Below are 25,229 nucleotides of genomic sequence, written 5' to 3' on the forward strand. Positions count from 1 at the left end.
GTTTTTTTTAAAACCTATCACCTTCACTTACTGTCTAAACAGACAGGATTCAGCTGTGCTCACAGAACACCTGCTAGCGTCTCTAACTAATCAGTATCTATTAAATTTCATTTATTTGTTACTTTTTACGTTTTTTTTGGCTGAAATGCTTTTTTTTTTTTAACCCCAAACACAAACTCAATATTTTTTGTTTGCAAATCATTCGTAGGAATGTTCTCTTGTTTTGCCATTTCACTGCAATCAATGTGTGTTTAAGCTTTTGCTTTATTTTTGATGTGCTTATTAACCACACTTTGCATATTTTAATCCACGTGTGCCACAAAGACCAATTGTGTAGAATTGTCAAAGAAAGAAAAACGCTTGAACAGAAGATGGAGAACAAAAAGTGTCGGCAAAGATGCAAAATTCCAGCTTCAGGTACCTCTTTTCAGATTTTTGCTCTGCCACATAAAGACACAAACACACTCACACACATACACACTCACACACACACACAGTACTCAGTGACACATTCAGGTATGCTTTGTCTTTGTAATTAAAACATTTCCTGGGACTTCCTTAATGCTATAAGTTGGGTTCCGTTAATTAAGACAAAAGCTAAATCATTGTTTTAGAATGTGTTTATGATTTAATTATAACACACTTCACCACTGCTCTGTTTGTAAGGGAGGAAACGTTTAAAGCAGCTTTGTTTTGTTCTTGATCTTTTTTTCTTTAATCAGTCTGCACTGCAACTGGCACTCATTTACACAGTCTTTAATTGGCCTGAGTAATGATTTTCTAAATCTGCTTTCTTACAATGATACTTTTCTCTTTAACCTTTGATTTCATCTCATGAATATATCACATAATCTACAAGCTCCTCAAAAGTACTACCATAGAGATTTTGAGATGTATCAAGTCAAAGACGGCTGGATTTGCTTTTCATCTATAAAAGCAAAGTAATGCAGCGTCTGTCACATTTCCACCGCCAAACAGCACAGGCATCTTTACTAGTTCTTGATATCTAATTACCTTCATGAGTGAGAATCTTTGTAAATTTGACTTCAAAGAGAATTTCACTAGTAGGTGCAGAAGAATGAGAATGCAGTTATTTTGGTATTTTCCTTCTGAATAATATCAGGACAGTAATGAGAAAAGCCTGTAACTGCTCCTTAGTGTGGCGTAGTTAGATGGAATAAATACTGACATTATACTGTGCATCCAAGAGTCTTGCTCTTTACAGTAAGTCCTGTCAGACACACAGCATGTTATTGTGCCTCTCAGATGATTGACAGTTGTCCTCTGTGGTCGTCATCTCTCCAGGTCCCTTTATCTGCCAGTATGTCCCCCATCCGCCTCCACTCATCCAACCCCAACCTGTGTGCTGAGCTGGTGGACTTTCAACCCCCTGTCTCCCGGCTGACAGACAGTGTGGAGTGTGCCAGTGACTACATTAAACTTCAGGAGGAATTCTGCACCATCGCCCAGAAAGGTGGGTAGGCAGTATGCATGGCTGCAGGGTCATTGGGTGAGATATATGTCCATGTGTTTTTCAGTTAGTATGTAAATCTTTTTCTGGTTTGTTACAACCTTGATCAAATTTTCAAACAGTAATGTCAAACCATCATTTCTGTTGGTTTTGATATCATTGTACTTATAAAGTAAGTTGCTGAGATCTTGGAACAATAAAAATAAGTCTCAGAATAGCCACATTTATTTAGAAGGTGAAGTTGAAATTAGGAAACAAAATTTCCCTTAACTTCCTGCTTCAACTTCGACCTCCCGTACTTGCCATAGTGGTGTGCAAACACTGATCTTCTGTGCAGTGAGGGATTAGTAGCTACATTACGGATATGGTCATTATATGCAGATATATGTTTATAGAGACGCCATCTTGCAACTCCAACTCCATTCTCGAGTCTCAAGTTGCCAATCGGACAGTAAATGATGAAGAAGAAGAAGTCTTGGCCTGGATATTGTGAGAAATAACCAAAGATTGACCTACCTTATTTATCTATGATTGTAAATCCTTGATTAGCATAACAGTCAAGCTGAGAATGAGTGCTGGGGGATTGTGGATAGGAGTCACATGGGGATTGCAAATGGTGACAAAAGGGGAGTTGTAAAACTGATAACACCCACTGGGGTCATTGTGTTTGTAAAATGCTTTGATGTGACTTGTATATCTGCTGAAGAAATTTGGAGACAGGTAGAGATGGTAGGACACCCGGCTGTTGGTATGACCTCTCTCCTGTCTGCAGCAGTATTTAGTAAAGATATGATTTGAGAAACACTGAGGACTCCAGAGAATTTCTTTCACATTATCCACTGGCTACACTGGAAAGTCCAAAATATTAGTTATCTACCTCAGAGGCTAAATTATTATCAGACAGATAACTGTGGAGATTGCCCTCCGCTCAAATGTCCGACCCTGGCTATATTGTATCTGTGCAAAGCTTGTCACTAGAGTCTTTTTCACATTTCTCTCCTGAAGAAGGAGACATTTCCCTGAAATGGGCAAATAACTTCCCAACATCAAAAGCCAATAAAAGCTGTAAAAAAATGTGAAACCTCCATTGCAGAGTGGACTTTTTAATCAAACATTTAAAGCAGTTTGTTTTTTTTAATTTTGTGCTAAAATAACAAGAAATGCATGCATCATTTGAGACTTTCACACAGTGTTTTATGTATAATGTTTTCCATTCGAGGATTATGGCGAAGCAGCAGAGAAAAACTGTACAGCGTAAATTATACTAATTTCCTTTAATTCTGTCTCTGTGCAGTCCATTCTCTGCTGAAGTCGGCCTTCAACACAGTGGCCATAGAGAAAGAAAAGATCAAACAGATTCTGTCTGACCAGGAGCAGTCAGACCAGTCAGCCCAGATCAACTCCCTCAGAAAGTCTCTGTCACAGGTAATGAGCCATTTTCAACCATTACCCATGATGCCTCTGTCTTTCTACTATTAGCTAGGGGTAGTTAAACTGAGCCCGTTTGTCTGACATTTTTGGCTCCTTCACATTCATATTGCAAAGTATGATGCTGCTCTAACATGTCATAGCCCAGAGTGATCAGGACATTACTGGGGAAATTATCTCAATAATTTGAGCCACTTGTCCTCGGTGTCTTGAAGCTTAAACACATTTTGTAGTTGTCATGTTGTAAGATGCGCACACTATGGCGGGCTGTCAGAAAAAAACATACAAGCTACAGTTTATCCCGAGCAGTCATTGTAATCACATCCGAAACAGATGATGTGTGGAGATGAGGGCACAGGCAAGGGAGTAGTGAAAGTTCAATCATCTTTTCTCGTATTAATTGGTGAGAGAGAAAACTGTGCTGTGCAGTTCATTAACTTGGCTCCTTAGGGCTGTCTGTCTACCCCAGTGATTTAATTGGACTGTTTCTCTGCTAACAGTCGACATTATTTCAGTGAAATGCTTCTGCTGCTTTATCTCTGCTTTGTTCCTAATTGGATGCTTGTGTGACAATGTTGGTATAGGCTGGAGGTCAGTTTTTTATGGCAAAGCTCTGTAGGAAGTTGATAATCAGGATTAATGGTCGTTACAGCTCCAGCTTCCGACGGACATTACTGAGTTTATTTGATCTTTTTGACGTTTTATACGGCATGTACACATTTACTGAAAGCGGTTGTAATTATTATTTTTGTAATAAAAATGGATCATACGACTCCTTGCATGTGAAGGGGTGGACTGCAGTGATGATCCCGCAGAGATTCTGCATTCCCTTAGGCTCTACTGTGATGGATTCAAAGTCTGCCTCTTTACTGTTTTGGTTTCCCTCTCACCGCTCTCATCAGCAATGAGTGTTGCACACGCAGCAGGCAGCTGGAAAAAGCTCTGATAAACCCACAGTTCTCTGCTGAGAGAACTCGAAGCGAGTCGGATATTTCCTCAGGGATAAGTAGAGACCAAAAACAAAGCTACATATCTGTCATGTTTTAGCATCTATCAACTCTTTTGTTTGGGCTGTTTTTGTCAGCAGCAATCAGCTGTTTTCAGAAAACAACAGCTCGGATGAACCCACTGTACGTTACCTGCCCAGCACCAAACAACAGTTTGGTTGAGACCAAAAACAGAGCTTATAGAAGACTGAATACTGGACTTACAATAATCAGGCGGACAGAAACATAACCCAAAATAAATGCTAATGTTGCTCCCTGCTGGATGTCTAAATAGGCAACTGTTCACCATATCACAGCTGGTTTCTGATATCCCCCAAGTGGCCATAAAATCAGTTAATCCCTTTTAAAATAATTTATCTTAATACAATACTCACATGCCCATAAGCATGTCGAGAGAACTATTCATTGTTGTAATTACTTCTCCTGTTCAAACTGGCAGTGAATAGATAACCTCTTAAAGATGACAGTCAAAAACCCCATTCCTCATTCTGTGCAATAACCTGTTTAAAAGTTTAGAAGATACTCACATGATACTGGAGTAGCCATCCCATAGTTCTGAAGCCATACTGTGTTAGCTGCACCTGTTAGCAGGACTGTGGCTTTTGACCTCCATCTTTTACAGTGTAAGGGATCTCGTCGCTGGCAGTATGGAAAGGAGAAATGGCAGCAACTAATCACGTTAGAGTATTAAAATAGCCTTGAAGAAAGTCCAAACCCAATTCTTCTTTCTTTTCCTTTTTTTTTTTAACAATTTAAACCTTTCAACGTTTCTACATCCAGTGCATCAAACACTAAATCTTCTCTCCACTCCTGCCCAACAAAAACAGAAAAAAACAACAAAGCACGTGGAAAGTAAACCACACTTTTCATTATTCAGGCCCTGTCCCAAAATGCAGAACTTCGAACTCGACTCAACCGCATCCACTCTGAATCTGTCCTGACTGAACAAGTCGTCAGTGTGAACATCATCTCCACGCCTGATGAGGTAGGTCGCTGTAGTCAGTCTATCACTGACAGAGCTCATTTCTGACACTTACATTGATGAAACAACAACAAGGCTGACTGGGGAGTTGTAGTGTTTGCATCATGCATTCGTTAGCGGCATTATTGATTCCTGTCCCTATAGATTGATGATTTTTCCGGTACACCCTGCCAACTTAAAGCTTAAAGGATCATTATTTTATGCAGAACCTGACAACAAGGTTAATGGAAAAAAATGACTAATTTGAAACGGATGGGAGCTTGCCCTCTGGCAAGGATACACATGCTGCAAAATGAACTCTGTGTTGTCTTGAAATGGTGTTTGTGTTTGTGTTTGTTCAGGTCTGTTTCGGTTCTTAAACCTGTCATCATAGCAAGAAACAGTGAACATCTCGTGTGTTTGCATGTGTTTTTTCCTGCAGGCTGGAGAACAGATGGGGATCCCTCTGACTCAGCAGGCCTCTAATGAGAGCCGACTCTCCATGTCGGAGTCTGTCTCTGAGTTCTTTGATGCCCAGGAAGTGCTTCTGTCAGCCAGCTCGTCGGAGAATGAGGTATAACAGAGGACAGCTGAAGGCAGTTTAAGAAAGGATGAGCGGGTTGTAGAGGAAGGATGGGGTTAAACTAGCCCTGCTGCTGGGAAGCCAGATAAAACATCACTGACCGCTGTGTGTGAAGCTGGAGTTAGTCAGCAATTAATGATGGCAGCATGAAAAGCAGAGATAGCGTATGAAACTCAAAACAAAAGTCGGGGAAACACAGGAGAGCTTCTTTTCAATCTGCACCAAGGCTTCATCATCTCAGAATCATAGCACTCCTCTTTTATCAGTTCCACTTGATTTGTACCTTCTAGCTTTGTTTAAAAAGACAGCTTGTAGTATCATTTCTTACCTCTCCCCTTTAAACTCCAACTCCAAATATATGTGGTCTCTGAAGAGCCATTAAGCATTGTAGCTCCCCAGGCATGCATTGAGCCGTGTTGAGGGATTACTCACCAAGGAAATGCATCAACCCTCCCATCCTCCAGCTCCAACAGCAGACCCATTTCTGCGTTACATCGTTTGCTGAACCATCCTCAGCAGCAGGCGACTGTATTAGAGGTTATTACAACAAGTTGCTACAATATGCTTCTCTTTGGTGGCGACAGGGGCCTCGTGTTTGCTACATAAAAATTCTGCAGCGTCTCATCAGTGCAGGACAGATAGCCGACGACTGCTGCGATATGTTAGCCGCTGGCAAACTGCAGTAACTGTGTGTGTGTGTGCGTGTGTGTGTGTGTTAGGCTACAACCGTGTGCTGTCTGATCAGAGTTTGTGTTGTACTCTACTGTGCTGACTCACTCCACTTTGTACCTGTTCCCCTCGCAGGGCTCAGATGATGAGTCATATGTCAGCGATGTGAGCGATAACATTTCCGAGGACAACGCCAGTGTGACTGATAATGTCTCCAGACAAAGTAGGTCCAAATCTGCATCATCATGAGCCCTACATGTTTTTACCTTATTATGTGGGGGGTGGGGGGAGGAATCATTTTTCAATATGGCAGAGGCAGTTGACTTAGCCGGGTTGCTCTGTGCCAAGGGCTTGTCTTAGCGATGGAATCCTCTTCCTCCATCTTTGTCTCATATCACACAGTGACATATAGTATCTCATGATGATGAAAACGAAAATGAAAGCTGAGGAAATTGCTGGTATTGGTAATTCAATTTAAAGGTGATTTACATATAAAAGGATGTTGTGAAAAAGTAAATGAAGGAAAGTACAAAAACGATAAAGGATTTTTTTTGAAGTGAGGTTGTATGAGGTACTTATCCATAGTCAGTGACTACATCCCCCCGTTTTAGAAGAAAGAAGAAGTAGAAGAATTCCTTTATTAGTCCCGCGAATGGGGAAATTAAATTTTCACTCTATTATATTTTAATTTTACACACACACAGGCCCGAAATACACACACATGCTCAGACAGGACCTATATACATGCAACCAATGGAGAGATGTTAGAGCGAGGGGGCTGCCAGTGACCGGCGCCCCGAGCAGTTGGGGGTTCGGTGTTTAGTTTCCTTACTGACTCACAGTAGGTTTTAAGATGGTTAGATCTTATTGATGACTTTAAAGGCTTTTTGGTCTGGTCCTTCGCTATATTTCTGTCATTTTCATCTCATACAAGCCTGTATGAGGCTCAAGATCCTCAGGCAGAAGAATGTTATATGTGTATCTGGTAACTTTGAAATCTCTTCTTCAAACCTAGATCGCAGAGCTCAGCCTAATTTTACTTGGATTATGTGTGTTATCTATTTGCTTAATGTACTTTATTCTAATCCAGTTAATGTCCACTGTGTCCTCTGAAGGGGATGGCTTCAAATGTCTTGTCCAATAAACAGTATTCAGTTCACATAAGACAAATAAAAACCTCACAATTTAGAAGTCGGAACTTGAGTATCTTCGGATTGGTGGATTAATAGTTGCGGATTAATTTTCTGTTCTGATAGTCTCCCCATTTAACTTGATTTTATATTTTATCATGACAACATTATGAGATTTATTGATTCATCGATGCTGCAATGTGTGAAGCACTTTGTAACCTGAACTTTAAAAAGCTTGATAAACAAAGATTTTTATTATTATTATTATTATTATTATTATTATTATTATTATTATTATTATTATTATTATATAATTAAGTATTAAGTATTCTTCCTTTTCCCAGTGGCCAATGGAGACTTTGCTGGCAGTGCCTTCCGTAACGGGCGGCGCAGCTGCCTGCCGGCGCCGTGTCCCGACACCAGCAACATCAACCTCTGGAACATCTTGAGAAACAACATCGGAAAGGACTTGTCCAAAGTGTCCATGCCTGTGGAGCTCAACGAGCCCCTCAACACCCTGCAGCGTATGTGTGAAGAGCTGGAGTACAGCGAGCTGCTGGACAAAGCTGCTGAGACTGAGGATCCCTTTGAACGCATGGTAAAGAAGTTGTCACAAAGTTGTGTTACGGTCACTGTCAAATTAAATCTTTATCAGGTTAGATCTTGAGTCTAAAGAACATGGTGACCTGTTCATAATGCTTCAATGTTTGCTTGGGTTTTCAAGGTCCATTATTGGAAAAAGTAAGGGTTTGCATGTCTTTTTTTAAAGAAAGTCAAGGTGCTGTACGAATCTGTTGAAGTATCAACACTCCTACTCCTTCCGTAGGGTTGTGATTTCACAACTCTACTATAAATACATATAAAGTGCTGCTACAGTGCCGTTACAGTCATTCTCTGGCTGCAAAGGCGGTGTAGAGAGGCAGGGAGCGCAGAAGTGGAATACCCTGAAACTTTGACCAATCTTTTCCGGAGGGGGTATTAAAGTGACAGGTGCTAAAAGGAGCTTTTCAGACACAGGTATATTCAGACAGACGTTATGAAAAAAATATATTGGGATGAATATGAACATTAAGGCCCAGATCAGACGTGTTTCAGGCGCACAGGTTGAAAATGTGAGGTGCACCTCACCTCTCACTACTCTGTCCAGCCCCTCATATCACACGAGCACAGGCTTCATACAGTAACCAGTGCGAATACTAGTTAATACTAACACTTGAATTACAAAAGGATGAAAGATTACGATGGAATTTTTGCCCAGCAACAGCAAAAATAAACTACCCACACAAGCTTTAAAGCATGAAAACATGTTAGTGTGAGCCTGGAAATAAGCACAATATGGGACCTTTTAATTCCTGCTGTATTTTTGTGTCCATCATCATTTGCAAGTTACAACAAACATAAATAGTCTCCCTGCAAGGCGGTGGTATGCTCCGACGCGGCTGTTGACCTTGGATCCTCCTATTCTTATCTGCCTTCTGTCCTTTTGATAGCGCCATGTGCATGCTAATGTTTGGCTTATTTGTGACACAGCCTGCTAATGTGAAACGATTAATCCCCTCTTGTTTATATTGGCTGTCTTGTTTTGATCCTCTGACAGGCTCTTGTCGCTGCTTTTGCCGTCTCAGGCTACTCATCCACTTACTACAGAGCAGGAAGTAAGCCATTCAACCCGTTACTGGGAGAGAGTTATGAATGTATTCGGGAAGACAAGGGCTTCTGTTTTTTCTCTGAACAGGTGAGTCTGTTTTGTTTGATGAAATAAATGTTTACTAGCCTGGCTAACGTGATCAAATCTCAAGAAAATTTGGTCTCAGAACCACACATTAATTTTCTGGTATTTTAGGCGTGGTTTATTATTGTGCACTATAAATGTCTATCAAATGCGTCTGTACGTAACTCATTGCCCATTGTATCAATTATACCAGATGATGTTTGTAGACAAACTACAAGCTTCGTTTGTCACATAGACATCGTCATCATCTTGCCGTCCCTACGCGTTCTGGGATTGGTTGCCTTGCTTGACGCGAAAGTCAGATCCATGGAATCCAGGCTGCCGAGCAGGGGGAAATGAAATTGCGTTCGGGGCAGCATGAGTTGACCAAGGCTGTTGTTGATGTTTAAAGATATAAGGCACATTTTGAATAGGAGCATTATATTAAATATATATCCCCATTTTCTCTCTAAGATCTAAGATCATTATAAGCACTTCTGCAGCTTATTTGTTGGCCTGGAATAAAACGGTGGTTCCCAAACTTGTGACCGCATAGAACAATTAAATCTCTACTGTAACGTCTCGTAGTCCCCCCCAAAGAATGTTTTTTTGTTTTTCTTCGTGTTACAATAATAGTCCTGGAATAAAACATCCCAGCGATTAAGCTTCAAAGTTTATTCTTGACCTTGAAAACTGCAGCTGACAAAATCTTACCTGCATTGAGTAGCTGTTTTGGAGCTTTCACATTATCTTTATCAGGAGATTGTCCTGATGGAAATTGCAGATGTTTCCATTTTCAACACTTTAAGGACTTAGAGGTTGATGGTCAAAGTTCACTCTATTTACCAATATTTGTTTTTTTTATGAAGGAATAACTGCAGTATTGTATTTGGTAACCAATTGACTTCTCGCATAAAATACTATACTTCTACTGCGACAAGGAGCTCCATCGATTTGAATTCAGCCACACAAATCATGACACTCTTAATTTGAAATGCATTTGTACATCTTTTCCACACATTTCACTGAACTTTTAAAGGGAGCATTCTTGATAGCTTTAGTGTACAGCAAACGGTAATTATTGTAATTATTGAGTAGTTTGCAGATTACCTTCTTGACAAATTAATCAAGTGCATGTTTGGTGGAAAAATATTGCCATTTTTTTAAGCTGGAACCTGAAAAGTCTCTTGCTTGTATAATGACGGTTAATTTGATTATCAAAATAGATTAATTCATTCATTTTCTGTTAATAAACTAAGTGTTTCAGCTCTCCACTGAAGTCACAATGTGTGCGTGTGTAGTAGTCCATCCTGTGTCCTCTATGTGGAGACTGACAGAGATGTTTATAATGTGTTTATTTGTCTCACAGGTGAGCCACCACCCTCCCATCTCCGCCTGCCACTGTGAGTCCAAGAACTTCACCTTCTGGCAAGGTAGGTGACATACTAATTAGTGAGGGGTTTCTGTGGCTGAACAGCGTCACATTTAGCCTCTTGTGAGTGACCAGTACATTCTTTTTCATTTCTGATGTTTTTCACGGATTTGTCTTTCAGACGTGAGATGGAAAAACAAGTTCTGGGGAAAATCGATGGAGATTTTACCGATCGGGACCGTGAATCTCATGATTCCCAGGTAACTTTTATGTAGCTGCTCTGTGTAGGGAACAATTAAACCTAAAACCACAGATTTCATCTCTACTATCAAGAAATTAAAGTAATTATCTCTATGCTATGCCTTTTTTTATGACATACCATAGATACTAAACAATACAAAACTTTTTTCATCAAACTATACTATGACTTGTTTTACGACATACTATACTTTGAATTTTTTTCACGCTTGTTTTTGGACTCGCTTTTCTATGAATTTTCCTTAGTTTTTTTCAAGAAATAATGTCAGACAGGCCATCCTATGACTGATTTAAGCATATTTTGGACATATTATATTTTGACTTTTTTTCCTTGCTTATTTCTTTTCCTTACTTTTTTAAGTAATTATGCCATGACTGGCTATCCTATTACTGATTTAAGCAATTTTGGACATATTATTTATTATTTTATTTATTACATATTATACTTTTTAAAAACATTTTTACAACATACTATACTATGACTTTTTTTCAAGATACTATACTAATATATATTCTTTTAAACTTTTTTACGAAATACTATACTATACGTTTCGTTCCTCAATTGCTTTTATCATCACGGGATCATGTCCTCCCAGCAGCACATCAAGCCGATTTGCTTTAATTGTGTATTTCTTAGGTTTGGAGATCAGTATGAATGGAACAAAGTCACCACCTGTGTGCACAACATCCTCAGTGGACGACGGTGGATCGAACACTACGGGGAGATCACTATCAGAAACACAAAGAGCAGCGCTTGCCTCTGTAAACTTACCTTCGTCAAGGTAAAACATCCTCAACAATCAGTGATAACAGCGTTGAAGGGGTAGTTTTTGGAATTTGGCTTGAATTGGTACTTATCCACAGTCAGTGTATCACTAACGGTAGATGGCGGTCAGCACCACCCAGTTTGGAAGGGAAGCTCCCAACATGGCGTTTGTCTTTCAGGGAAACTATTGGAGTTCTAATGTGAATGAAGTTCAAGGATTTGTGATGGATCAAGAAGGGAAAGTGATCCACAGGCTTTTTGGAAAATGGCACGAGGGCCTCTACTGTGGTGTCCCACCTTCTGCCAAATGCATCTGGAGGCCAGGTAGGCACCTGTTCACTGGGCTTCATAGGACTCCTGGTGTTACATGTCAATGCTACAAATAATATATTTTGTTCCTTGACACATTTCAGTGGATGGGGTGGACAGGAAAGTTAATGCTGATATAATTGATTTGAAGATTTTTGTTTGTGTTGTTTCTTCTCCTTTCCCACCAGGCTCCATGCCCACAGACTATGAGCTGTACTACGGCTTCACCAGGTTCGCCATTGAACTGAATGAGCTTTGCCCCGAGTTAAAAGATGCTCTGCCCCGTACAGACGCCCGATTCAGGCCCGATCAAAGGTACAGATTCACATCCTGTGTGAAATAAAATGCCACTAATGTCCCACAAACAAGATAGCAAAGGGAGTTCATCTACTCGTAATATTGTTTTTGTCTGATCAGTGCAGACTGGATGTCCTGCAGCTCAGTGAATATATTTGAGTTTTGTAATGCATGCGTTGTTGTAGTTGTTCTTTGTATGACCATGTGATTTACTCTTTACTGAAAAGTGATGTTTGGGTCACACAGGCATCTTGAGGAGGGGAACTTGGAGATGGCATCTTCAGAAAAGCAGCGCATCGAAGACCTGCAGAGAGTCAGGAAGAAGTGGAACGAGGAGAACGACATCAAACTGGAGCCACGCTTCTTTAAGTAAGTACAAAGACCAGAAACTAAATGTATAAAACTCTGGTTGTCAACAGTTGTCACGGTACTAGAATTTCATACTTGACACTGGTATCAAAGAAAATCAGCTGTTGGATTTTCTTCCCCATTGTTTGATTCGTGCAGCATTGGTTTGAAAATCTACTCACAGATTGGCGTTATTTACAGCTTCAATACTTTTGATACTGCTGACTGTGGACATTGTGTTGAAACACGTGGCATTGGAAAGTATCAAAGCATCAATACAACAGTAACAACTCCCATCTTTTATTCCAGGAAAGTGGTTGCCCATCACAAGGAGAGGTGGGTCTCCAACAACACGTACTGGGAGCTCCGCAAAAACCCCGGCTTCATCAATATGGAATCTACAGTGAACCTGTGGTAGCACACGGATTGCCGTTGTCCCATCATATCGTCATCGCAGACAAGACGGCTGTTACCTATGCACAATAAGGTGTTAAGAAGAGAAACATGTTAATGATGAAACATCCATGTGCAGGAATACGATCCACTGCAGAGCTGAGGGGATGGCCTGATGCCCAGCGACCCTTTCCAGGTTCTGTGGCACTGCCACATGGTCGTCCATCCATGGAAACATCCCGTAGGATCACCCTCATTGTGCTTGTGGAAGCTGCGTTGTCAGGGCAACAATCTTACCACTCCTATGTAGATCTTTCCTCAGCTCCTTTGACTTCTGAGTATGTCCTTGCCTTAAAAAGACGCCCATACAAGTCACAGCGCTTTTTCGTCGAAGCCATTTGATTTCTGACAGCAGTGTGGGTTAGACTAGTCCATGAAGTAGACCTTTTGATTACCTACGATACCTATGTGCATGTTTAGAGAGCAGCTTTCACCGGCATAAAGCCACATTTATTATATCATTAATTATTGTAGGGAAAAAAAGGTATTTTTATAAAATATCTTGGGACTCAGAACTTAGTGAAATAGTATAATGTGATTTGGCAGATTTTTATTTATTTTTGCCTTTGAATACTGTTGAATCTGTGTGATAGCAGTAGTCTCTCTCGGGAAACGATTCATTTAAAATTAATCTCGACAGCAGCAGAGGAAGCACGGCGTCCATACATGGAATTTTTTTTTTTTTTTTTTCGGCTCTCAAAGATGATCACAGTGTGGAAAGTAGAATGTAGGTATTAAAATGTTCTGGTGTTTTGGACACATGATGCAGTGAACACCTACATCCTTTACAGATGTTTTCTTTTTTGAAACACAGACCGGTCATGGAGTCCAATATCTCCTCACAGTAGAGAATCTGTGCAAATAGAGGGACAACCTCACAACTCCAACCCTGCCCCCACCACCCCCCCAATGTCTAATTTTAAACATCGTTACATGAAACCAACTCATATGATTCACATGGTTACATAAATACACACATATCTTCCTCCATATATTGTTGGCCTACCATATACTCACTTGTCTGAATCACAGGTCGCAGAAAAGCAGGTTTAGTAGGTTGTACAGACTGAAGCCCTGAGATACTGTGACTTGGGCGTTTATAAACTCACCTGACAGTAAAACATGAGGAAAACAGTTACATATTTCCAGAATAAGGCTAAACCCTCATCTACATCCTCCTGCACAAGTCTTGCTATTATTTTTTTAGATTAACAAAAGTAATTTATTTAACCATTAATCATTTTCTGCCAAAATAATAATTTCCCAAAGCGATTTCTTAAAATTTACATCCTTTTCTCAACAACCAAAAATTATATAAAACAAAGAAAAGAAAAAACCAATTAGCAACTGTTTTTTTTTTTAAATAAAAAAGGAATAGATTTTCTTCTTTAACTAATTAATTAGTTAAGCATGTCAGCACTCCTATGACTCATGCAGCCCACAGCAAGGTCCAATATGAAACACCAGAGCCACCTACAGGTCGTCCCATGAAAATGCAGTTTCAGGATACAGGAGGTCAATGATATAAATAGGTTAAAGCCAATCAAGTTTGTACAGTAACAATTACACTGTTCAAGAATCAAAATGTGTTTGATTCCCCAGAGACCTTACTGCTATGATCTGGGCTTCTGCAAAGCACCAGTTACCTATTTGCAGTTTGTGTATTTATTGCAAAGCAGATTAGCTTTAATGTTTGAAACAGTGTCCCCTCCCCTTTTGTGTTACGGAGTAAGAAAATAAAACAGGGGACCTTTGATTGCGCGCACACGCACACACGCACACACGCACACACGCACACACGCACACACGCACACACGCACACACGCACACACACACACACACACACACACACACACACACACACACACACACTGAAGGAAGAAAGAGTGGATATAAATATGTAGAATGAAAACTATGTGAAGCAAATCCATCCTGTGTGCACCGTTCATATGGTACTGTAGATTACAAACCAAAAAGGTAGTACTGCTTTGCATCCATATCCGGGTTTTTCATTTTTGTTTTTAATGTACTTAATGTGCTTTTTAATTTGATCCCCGGTCACAGACTCAATGCTACAACTCGTCAGTTTCACTTGCTGTGCCTTAACGCATTTATTAATGCCTCACAAACACACTACTGATAAGAATACCCATGCCAAGAAGGTATGCCATTCACAAACTCCGCGCATTATCCAGTCTCCACCTGCAAACAGAGTGTGTTGAGGGTTTAGCTGTGGACAAAATGTCTCTTCTTAATTGGATGAGAGGGGGAAAAAAGGTCGGACTGTAAAATGCTTGCAGTGTTAAAAGACGTTCCGCACTGCTCTGCTACTCCAACATGTAACCAATACATTTTTGGGGATCACTGTAAATACAACACATTTAGAAGATGGGTCACTACTGCAAAAGCTCATTCCTTTGTCCTCCATCGGATTTTTTTGCTGTCTTTTTTTTTTTTTTTTAAACAAGACTGAATTACAGCAGTTGTGTGTGTGGAGGCAGGAGCGATGCTTTGCGTAGTGTTTAGTATCAGAGTCAGACTAGTGAAAAAATAATAAATCATGAAACCCTTTCATGCTTTCTTCATCCACTGTTCGACCTGCATGTCTAGAAAATTTAGCCTGCCAATGAATGTTGCAGATGCCTTACAAAAAAAGAATTAAAAAAAAAAAAAGGTTTTTGTTTTCTCAATCAGACTCATGTTTCGGTTTTGGTTTTGGACTGACATGTATCACAAAGCACTGTGTCAGCTCAGTTTCTTCCAAATCTATTTCCTGATGGGTACCTTCTAAAGTGCAATTTTAACAAAGTACATATCTTTCCATGAACACTGTACACTGCTGCTACATAGTGCTTGTTCTAATAAAACTGTAAAACTCAACTGATGGAAGAGTTTGTGGTTTCTGTGTAAAAGACAATGCGATACAAGTTAATGAATAAAAAACAACAACATCTATTGCAGGTTTTACATTCAGGGTTCGTACAGGTGCTTGAAATCCTTGAAATTCCTTGAATTTTAATGTTGTGAAAGGTGCTTGAATTTTGGATAAAGTACTTGAAAATCCTTAAAATTGTATCCACATTTCTTTCACAACAAATAGCAATAGGATAGAAATATAATTAAAAAAATTTATCCTTCTGGTATTGCGAAACATTTAACACATATAACATACCATCTCTTTTAACGTGATTTTAATGAAAAAAATAAAAAGGAAATAATAATTTTCAACATCTATATGTTTTCATAGAAATATGTAATTTACCACAACTGTAAGGTGCTGGGAAAGCTAGAAAATGGACCTTGAAAGTGCTTGAATTTGACCTTGGAAAAGGTGTACGAACCCTAAACATTGTCAAAACTCACTTTTACAGCAGTTTGTCGCTGTTACCATAAAAGGGCCAACTTTGTAGCTGTTACCAACGAATGTAACAACATTAATAAAAATAAATAAATCCCAACATTCAGAAGTGGGAAGTACACAGGGCTCAAAATTAGCACCATCCAACAGCCAAATGCTGATAAAATATGCAGTTGGCTGGTAGATTTGCTTCAGTTACACCGGCCTTAAAAACAATGCTCATCTATTGAGCGGGTGGTAAAAATTACAACATTCACTAATGTTTTGGCTGGTGGATGAAAAAAGTTCATTTTGAACCCTGGAAATACACCACTAATGTGATATAATAAATACGGGTTAAACTGGTTAAAGTTTCTATTGAAAATCAGGCAAGTTAACTTTAAATTTGAATTTTTTTCTTCAAGAAAATAAAATTAAAAAGACTGCTTCAACAATCTGCAATATTAGCCACAAAAATATTAACTGGACATTTTCCTAAAAATGTTAAGCCATAAAAAAGCTTTCCCAAATCACAAAAAAGCAAATGTTTAGTTATTTAAAATAATAAACCCAGTGACAAACAACAATAAAATCCATTCATATATATATATATATATGGACATGAGTGAAGGATTACCTCAGTGCAAAGGCCCTGGTGTAATTACCTTTGTACTAATGCAACATGACGTGAAGCCTCATATATTGATGGCCGTCAAGTGGTCCGCTCCCACAAGGGATGTTAAATTCAATAACACTGCACACGGCTCCTGAAGGCACCGCAGCAATCTGTTCTCCCAATACCGTCTTATTTGTACCACCATTGACAGAAACGGACACTTGTTAACATTTAGTGTTTGGGTTTATTTTCTGGATTCATAGACGTTGCTGCTCTGTGCCGCTCGTATAGCAGAGGACAGTAAATGTATTAAATATATATATCACAAGGTAGTAGGAAGCACACTGCAAAAAAAAAAAAAAGACCAGCAGGATGGGAATATGAAGTTATGTTGTATCTAATTTGCGAAAACCACATACAGAAAGCAGGGGTTGTACTGTACATGAATGCAATCCTTCCTTTCAAATATGAGTAAAAAATAATTTCAAAGTTTAACAGAAAGGTAGGCATCTCTGTAGCAATATATATTCTATTGCTACAGGGGAAAAAGTGTGGAATAACAAAAAAAAGAATAAAACTGGAACCTTAAAACATCTGCACCCTGACTTAAAAAACAAAAGGCAAAACAAGCCCAACTAAAGCAACACAGAATGTGGATAAATACAACTTAAACTAAACATGTAATAAGGTCATGAGGAAGTGCTTCATATTATTCACTGTCCCTACTTCATTTACACACATTTGCTTAAATAAAGTATGGTGGACAGCTCAAGTAAAACATGAGGATACTCAATCAACCTGAAGACAACAAATCATTTATATCTGGTTCTATCGTCTCCTTAAAAATACTGCTCTCAAGTTGCCTGATTCAAGTCAATTCATGTTGAAATATTGGGGATCATGATCTGCTTTGTGATACGCATAAATATATCGTCCACAGGCGGAAGACTAGTGGCAAGAAACGATCTACAGCCTCATTGTGACTGGACGTCAGCTGATGTGTGTGACGGGAGGTGAAGCGGGTGGAGGCCTGTGGTGGGTTTTACTTGGTGGAGGCCATGATCTTGATGTACTGGAGCGCGCTGTGAGCTGCATCGTTGTGAGCGTTGCTACAGGAAATGCCGGTGCCGTGGCACACGGTGACCGGGGAGGTGGACAGCTCTGCCAGACACTGGTACTGGCCGTTCACCGTCAGCTCATCTGCAAAACACAGACGCGCGCTTTACAAAACAGAGTTCCCGTCACTTCTTAAAACAACAAATTCAAGAACTTTTCCAGGCTCGATTTCCTCAAATTCAACGACCCAAGACGGTATAGTTTGAGACACAGATTAAGGTTAATTACTGTTACGACATTGACATTTTTTAAAGAGTTTACTATTGTTAAGTTACTAACGTTAAGTAAAAAAAAAATCTAAAAAACTTCAATTTCTATTCTTGCACAAAATATACTATAAGTTCAAATACTTTCAATGACCCATGCCTATTTATATCTATTTTCAAAAGCGTTAGAGATCTTGATATTTTCCCACAAATTCAAGATCCTGTGGGAACCATGACAACATTACACGACATGCAATAAATAGTTTGGGGTCTTTCCATTCAGCTAATTATGCTGCCTCTCATCCTCTAGCCCAGAAATCGATCCAAGATCTGCCATCATTGAGGATGTTCCAAACCACATCTCTGATACTATTTATGGTCAGCATTTTATTTATTTAATATTTTATTTTCTCTATTAATTAATTTATTTATTTATAGCTTTTTTTCTTTTTTTTAATAAACTTATTCTAACTGTCTTCTGGTGTTTTGCTTTTTTTTTTTATCAGTAGTGTGTGTTTTCTTACCAATGTCGAAGTACGTGACCTCAAAGCCCTGCTCTTTGGACAGCTCCAACATCATCTGAATATAATCTGTGTTGGGAATGCTCAGCGGGTTTCGTCTCAGTAAAGATATATTCTCCGCTAACGAGTTCCTTAAGTTCTCAAATCGGACGCTTGGCGTAGGAGTCTGGGGAAAAAAAGGTAAACACACAAAAAAAATTCACAACTCTGAAAAATGTTTTGCAGCGGCCTCCAGCGGTCACTTCAGAAAAGGCGGGGAGGTATTAGACGCACCCATGTGATTTCAGAGCAGCCTGACAGGCTTTGAAGCTTTGACACCATTTTCTCTGCGGCGGCCATTTTCGCTGCCTTTTTTGAGTTTCCTACACCTGTCGAAACGCAAGACAAAGAGATTAAGAACAGAAAGAACAGCGACAGGAAATTGCAGTCATTTTAAAAAGATTTTGACATGACAGTCTCAAAAACAGCCCCACCCTTCTCTGACAGGGACTCCATTCGACAAGTGACGGTGAATTCTCTCTTGTGTGGCGGACCAGCCTCCATTAAAACTGTGTATTCAGGAAGACGCCATCCTCTCTGCAGCGCTAACTCCTGAAATGGAAAATAAAGAGTAGTAATGAGGATAACAAAGAAAAAAAATGCACGCCATTTTCATTATAATTTAGTGAAAGGGACGCAAGTTTGGATCTCTGGAAATAAAAACTTTTATCAAGCTTGCCCTACTTATGATTTTGACTTTTTTAACTGACAAATATACACGAAAATGTGCTCATACACATCACAGACAACACATACACAGAAAGAAACAACATACAGTCGTGACTTACTCACCTGCAGTTTCCCCACTGAGTTTGGATGGTTGTTTGTTTCTGCTACAACACCGTTACTCTCAGACTTCATAGGAACATTCCTGTGGGGAATCACATCAAAGCAGTTACCACAGCGGTCCGTGAAGCACTTTCTCACTAAAAAGGCTAATAAGAGACAATGTTTTGGCAAAATCAATTTAGGCTACAGCAATTTTCATTACATCTTTATACAATACAATATCTGCAAATAACTTCCTCAAGTAATTATCTTGGAATGTTGTAAAAAATGACATTAGAATTTACCAAGTCTAACTCAAAGTCTAAAAACTAAATGAAATCAGTTTACCATCATGAAAATATTCAAATTTAAGATTTGTTTTTAAATTTTATTGCAAATCAAATGTTTTTCAATAATAATAATGTCTGCTCTACTCACACTGTCCCTGCGTCTATCTGCAGAATATTCAGGGCAGCCTCGGCCGCCTGGTGTTTTGCAGCCTTTTTACTGGGACCTTGACCTGAAACAAAAAACAATCAATCAATCAATCAATCAATCAATCAATCAAACACACACAAACTAAGAATCAGGGAAAAATCCTTGCCAACAAAGTAATAACTAATAAACCCACTACAGTTACTGAACTGTGGAAGAGACTGCAAGAAGAATGGACCAAGATCAAACCAGAGCAGTGTGAGAAACTAGTGATGTCCTCTGGGTGCAGATGTTCTGAAGTCATTCAAAGTAAGGGCCTCTACACTTCCTGTTCATTTTTGAATCCTATAACCCTAGGAAAACATTGTTGAAATCTTCTCTTCTGGCAAAATGTTTACTGTTCTCTAACTTTGTTCACTGCTTTTTCACAAAATGAAGGTTTTTTCGGCCTTGGTTAGTTAAAGAACACGCTGGTACAGCAGAGGTATAGCCACAGCGGATATTCTATCAAATTCTGAACAATAAAAATTGCAGCAACACCCACAAATGACAACAAAGCAGACGTGACAAATAACATGTTGCAGACTCGAAGTGCTCTTTCAGATTGTTCAGCGTATGATTTTCAACGGAAATAAAAAGGCTTCATCCAGTGACAGGCAGCTATCAGCACAGCAGGAGGTGAGACTGTTACTTACCTGTGCAGCTAACATCACCGATTTTCACGCTGAAGACAAAGCTGGGCTGGTGAGCCTCTCCTTCAGCCTTCTCCATCAAGTAAACGGGCAGGTTGCCAGTTTTGGTGCCGTATTCATGCAGGATTTGTATAGGTGTTTTCCTGGGGCTCGTCTTCTGCGGTTCATGTGCATTCAAGCTGTGTTGAACAAGCATCCACAAACGGTTAAAATGTGGAAGAAAGCAAGGCTTTATCATAAGAAAAGTGTGTGTGAATAACAGGAAATAGAGGCCAATAAGATGGCAGGCCAAGTGAATAACAGGACTATTTATGAGCCAGTTTTGATGACGTTCTGGACACACAAACACACTAGGAGAGCCTAGGAGGTGATGGCCAGTAATAGGTGTATATATGGAATCATGGGGCGTGTAAACTTTGACGAACATCAGTATAAAGTGAGAGACTGGAAGGAGACATTTTGGGACTTGCGTGACGAAGGTGTAGTGAGAGCTTCTGTCAATTTGTGTTGATAAAATTCCCCCTTGATGGCTGAGGCGATCTCTGCTGACTCATTTGTAGATCTTTCTGTTTTTATAATACATCATTCTGCAATAAAATCAGACTAGATGGCTGCAGTTTATTGCCAATATACACTCAAAAAATATATAGCGGCTGTTTGTATAATGTTATGCAAATTAACCCATTAATGAATTTGGAAATGCCAGTCTTGTTAATTAAAGGCAACATACTTCTACAAACATCTTTAAATATTACACGAATCAATACAACCTGATAAGAAATACATTCAATAGTGATTAATAGAGTAATCTTGCAGGATTGTTGTACTGAATTCCACAAAGTTTTCTATTTTACTTTTAAAAAAAAGATGTTTACGCTGCACATCTTCTATTTTAAATCACTAAAGTCCAGTCTCAAGGGCTTAAAGTTGGCCCGCTATGAAATCGACAAATACTAAAGGTCTCAGCCTCTTCGAGTCTTCTCTATACGTTTTTTGTATGTCTGTAACACTGCAGACTTTTTCATAATATGCAGTGCCCTAATGTTAAAAACAGTGATGACATGGTAGGTCTATAAGCAATGAAAAACATAAAGCAAGTTTACATGTAGCAGCGAACACTGTGGCTGGTTCTTTGGTCTGTAAAGCATGATCACGTTGATTGGATCAGATGTTTTATTGAGGCTATTATAGGGGTTTATTATAAGCACAAAATCTGCAACCACCATTTAATTCCATTAAACTGCGTATGAGATGTGAGCCTTGCACTGTATGATGGTATTTATTCTGTATGATGGATAAATACCATCATACAGCGATCAGAATATGCAAAATATATATTTTTTAAAAGGAGCACTTAACACAAAATGTTGATGATTGCAGGTGTTTAAGTTTGCGTCATACGGCAACTGATGGAAAGCCAACTTGTGACAAAACATGTTAAAATGGGTGGACTGAAACTCGATGTTATGGAAAGTGAACTGGAGTGTCCTGCTGCCGCCCCAGTCCTCCTGCATATTTTCACTGTACACTCACTATAATGCTGATGTTTAATTCATTGGTTTAATTCACTGAGGTCTGTGTGTGGTTACTGCAGGGTGGACGATGGGATGCAGCCTCAAATGGGTTTTAACTATCTAGGAAAGAACCGCTAAAAGCAAAGCTCTTTTTTTCCCCAGAAGCTGCTCGGTGGACCACTTGCTCTCAGACAATGTTCATTTTTGTAAATAATAATTTTGAGAGGGGGATTAATCAGACACATAAATAGAAAAGGGGAAATAATCAATCCAATTCAGATATCAAAAAGCGAGAGGGAAGTTTAGACTGTTTTATGACGCAGCCAGTAGACAATTAAACACTGAAGTGCAGTTTTGGGCTGACGCGAGAATTTGCTATATAACTTTAATATGGTAGTTTCCAAAAATCGAGTAAGTATATGAACGTGTTATGACCCCAAACACGACTTTGAAATCATCAGATAAACTTCCGCTTTCACATCAGTATATAATGCCCCCACTGTAGGGGCAGGGGCTCGAGCCAGAATGGCAACGTCTTCAACTGACACATCATGGCTAAGGCTGTAATGTTAATATTATATTAATTAATATGCCATTTATTATGATTCTGCTTAACCAGGATCTCTTTAACTACGCATGGGAGTGACTAATTATTATTCAGCAAACTGAGCTCTAGAATTAACATTACCTATAAATGGACAAGGAGTATCTGTTCATCCAATGTAACATAGGTTAGCCTATGGCCAGCTGTTTAACATTTAATCGATTCACACTCCTATCTGTTATTACATTTTAGATATCCATAACACCATTTCTCCTAGTTGAAATTGAATTCTTACTTGTCAAAATGATAATTTTAAATATCCACAATAACATTCTTCCTATCAGCAACTGTCATTTCAGATATCCAAAACATCAGTCTGACTAGAACAAATAACGTCACTTTTGTCATTTATGTGTATCAGGCTTTCAATTCCAGATATCCACAATTACATTTTAGATATCAAGAATTTACATTATTCTGGATATCTGTAATTGTAATTCTCATGGGGGAAATTGCAGTTGTACATATCCGTAATGACATTTTTACTAGTCAGAAATCCAATGCATTTTGGATAATCAAAATTACATTATGGATACAGCGACAGTTAGTGTAAGTGTGTGGGTGTGTGGGTGGGTGAGTGTATGTTTGTGTGTGTGTCTGTGTGTATATTTGTGGGGGTGGGATGTTTGGGTTTCTGTGTTGTTCATGTTTTATTTTGTTTTGCTTTTATTTCTGTGAGGCACTTTGTGCTACTGTAAAGTATGAAAAGTGCCTTTCAAATAAAGTTGATTTGATCTGATATCTGTAAAGTTTGTTACATTCTGGATATCTGAAATTAAAATTAGGACTAGTAACAATTGCATTGTAAATATCTGAAATGGGAGTTTTCGCAGGTAAGAGTTACATGACAGATATCCAGAATATTCATTAAAGATATCTAAAATTGTGGATATCTAGAATCAAAAAGCCCAATACACATGAATGGGGGAAGTGGTGTGATGTTTTCTGGTAAGAATGTCATTGTGGATAATTAAACTAATTAAATTATCATTCTGACTAGGAAGAATTGAAATACAGATATCTGCAATACATATCCACTTTCGATATTAAACGTTAAACTGCTCACCATAGTGTAACTGTTAACGTTGACGCAGACGCAGTTGGCCCCTGTCCTTCAATTTAAAGTACTTCTTCTCTGAGTAGCATTGCGACCCATTTCAACAAACGTTAATATATTAAGTCATCAGTTGACGTTAATTAGTTAACTTTAACCAACGAAAAATAACAGAAAGACCTGTCAAGCAGCTGAGTTCCTGTATTTCAGCAGAACCAGTGCTGTAATTGGTCTGAATGAGCGCGTATTGACTGTTTTATCACCATGTCGACTGACGTTAGCTCCCCGACGTTAACATTATAACGCCTTGCTAACACCAGCTGCTACAAGTTTAGCATTGTATTAGCTTCAGTTCTCTGAAGTTCAAACCGTTAAACACGTTGAAATAAAGTAATAAATGAACCAACCTCGTGTCTGTGTCGGTGTTCGCTGCTGCTGACTGAAATCCTTCCTGAGACATGTTTACTAGTGTGTGTTGTTTTGTTCGCGGTGCTGACTTAAGACTCTATTGTGGGTAAATGGAAAGAATCTCAGACACCACTTTAAGGTATTTTCCTCGGCATGAAGTTTCGTTATGATGAAGTATATGAAAATGCTAACAATTCTTCATTGTAACCTGGCCGGGGGGAAAAAACTAATATAACGTCATATAAACATCCGGGTCACCAGCGGGTCAACCGACGCCAGCGTGCCGATGACGTTTACAGCGCCCCCTGTCGGTGAAGGTGCTCAAGTGTCTGCAGCATGGTAACAACATTTATGTTACTATTATTATAGTACATTTATAGAGGACGCAACATGACTGAAGTCTCAATAAATAAATAAACACAACGTAAATTAAGGTTTAAATATATACAGGAATAAATAAATGCAGAAATATATAAATAAATAAATGAATGCATGAATAAATGGAACATACTACCTCATTAAGATATGGGCACAGAAATACAGAAATAAACAAATGTAGGTAAACAAAAATGTAGAAATAAATTTATATTTTATATATTTATGCATTTGTTAATGTATTCATTTATTTATGCATTTATGTATACATTTATTTGTGCATTTTCTTATCTATTTTGACATTTTTTATTCATTTATTTTGTATTTATTTATGCATTATTTATTTATTCCTGTATTTATTTCTACATGTCTGCATTTATTTATACATTTTTGCTTTTACTTACTTATTTCAGCATTTATTTATTCATTCATTTTTGTACTTCTGTATTTATTAATTTATTGCTGCATTGGGGTTTTTTTTATTGAGACTTGCATCATGTTACATTCTCCATAAATGTACTTTTATTTACCTATTTACTTAAAAGTACGTATTCCAATACTGGGAGGTATTTGAATAGTGAGATCAGAAACACTTACTAAACACTAACAATTATTAAAGTACATTTATATGGATGACTAAACATGAAGTTTCAATAAATTAATAAATGCATAAAATAATGTTAAAATAAATACAGGACTACATAAATAAATGCAGAAATAAGTAAGTAAATTAATAAATGAATGCATGAATAAATGGGACCCACTACTTCATTAAGATATG

The 25,229-nt window shown here is 38.6% G+C and overlaps 2 protein-coding genes across 3 annotated transcripts in view; one reads left to right on the forward strand and one right to left on the reverse strand.

Annotated features, from left to right (window-relative positions):
* The window catches only part of osbpl6 (oxysterol binding protein-like 6), a 39,303-nt gene extending 23,656 nt beyond the window's left edge, over positions 1-15,647 (forward strand). Inside the window, exons 9-23 of one of the 2 annotated variants that reach the window (XM_083922246.1) lie at positions 325-417; positions 1,306-1,474; positions 2,766-2,896; positions 4,784-4,891; positions 5,310-5,441; positions 6,255-6,342; positions 7,594-7,847; positions 8,847-8,984; positions 10,330-10,393; positions 10,514-10,592; positions 11,228-11,372; positions 11,536-11,680; positions 11,854-11,980; positions 12,209-12,331; positions 12,620-15,647. In XM_083922246.1, coding sequence (XP_083778372.1) covers positions 325-417; positions 1,306-1,474; positions 2,766-2,896; positions 4,784-4,891; positions 5,310-5,441; positions 6,255-6,342; positions 7,594-7,847; positions 8,847-8,984; positions 10,330-10,393; positions 10,514-10,592; positions 11,228-11,372; positions 11,536-11,680; positions 11,854-11,980; positions 12,209-12,331; positions 12,620-12,728 — 1,905 coding nt within the window. In that variant the 3' untranslated portion in view covers positions 12,729-15,647. The remainder of the gene's footprint in view (positions 1-324; positions 418-1,305; positions 1,475-2,765; positions 2,897-4,783; positions 4,892-5,309; positions 5,442-6,254; positions 6,343-7,593; positions 7,848-8,846; positions 8,985-10,329; positions 10,394-10,513; positions 10,593-11,227; positions 11,373-11,535; positions 11,681-11,853; positions 11,981-12,208; positions 12,332-12,619) is intronic. The other variant, XM_083922245.1, reaches the window with a different exon arrangement.
* Positions 15,648-17,012: 1,365 nt separating this feature from the next.
* Positions 17,013-24,252, reverse strand: prkra (protein kinase, interferon-inducible double stranded RNA dependent activator). The gene is made up of 8 exons (XM_083922044.1): positions 24,073-24,252; positions 20,497-20,672; positions 19,805-19,886; positions 19,391-19,469; positions 19,033-19,150; positions 18,833-18,927; positions 18,563-18,725; positions 17,013-17,916 (listed from the first exon to the last, which is right to left on the reverse strand). The coding sequence occupies exons 1-8, from the start codon at positions 24,123-24,125 to the stop codon at positions 17,759-17,761; spliced, it is 924 nt and encodes a 307-aa protein (XP_083778170.1). The 5' UTR covers positions 24,126-24,252; the 3' UTR covers positions 17,013-17,758.
* Positions 24,253-25,229: the final 977 nt, after the last annotated feature.

The sequence above is a fragment of the Echiichthys vipera genome, assembly GCF_963691815.1.
Source record: "Echiichthys vipera genome assembly, chromosome: 10".
NCBI lineage: Eukaryota > Metazoa > Chordata > Actinopteri > Perciformes > Trachinidae > Echiichthys > Echiichthys vipera.

Coding starts and splice junctions, on each gene's coding strand:
- prkra (XM_083922044.1), bottom strand. CDS start 24,125: ATGTCTCAGGAAGGATTTCAGTCAGCAGCAGCGAACACCGACACAGAC. Junction 19,887..20,496: donor CGGTGATGTTAGCTGCACAG/GTAAGTAACAGT, acceptor TTTTTGTTTCAG/GTCAAGGTCCCAGTAAAAAG. Junction 17,917..18,562: donor GGTCACGTACTTCGACATTG/GTAAGAAAACAC, acceptor TGTGTTTTGCAG/ATGAGCTGACGGTGAACGGC.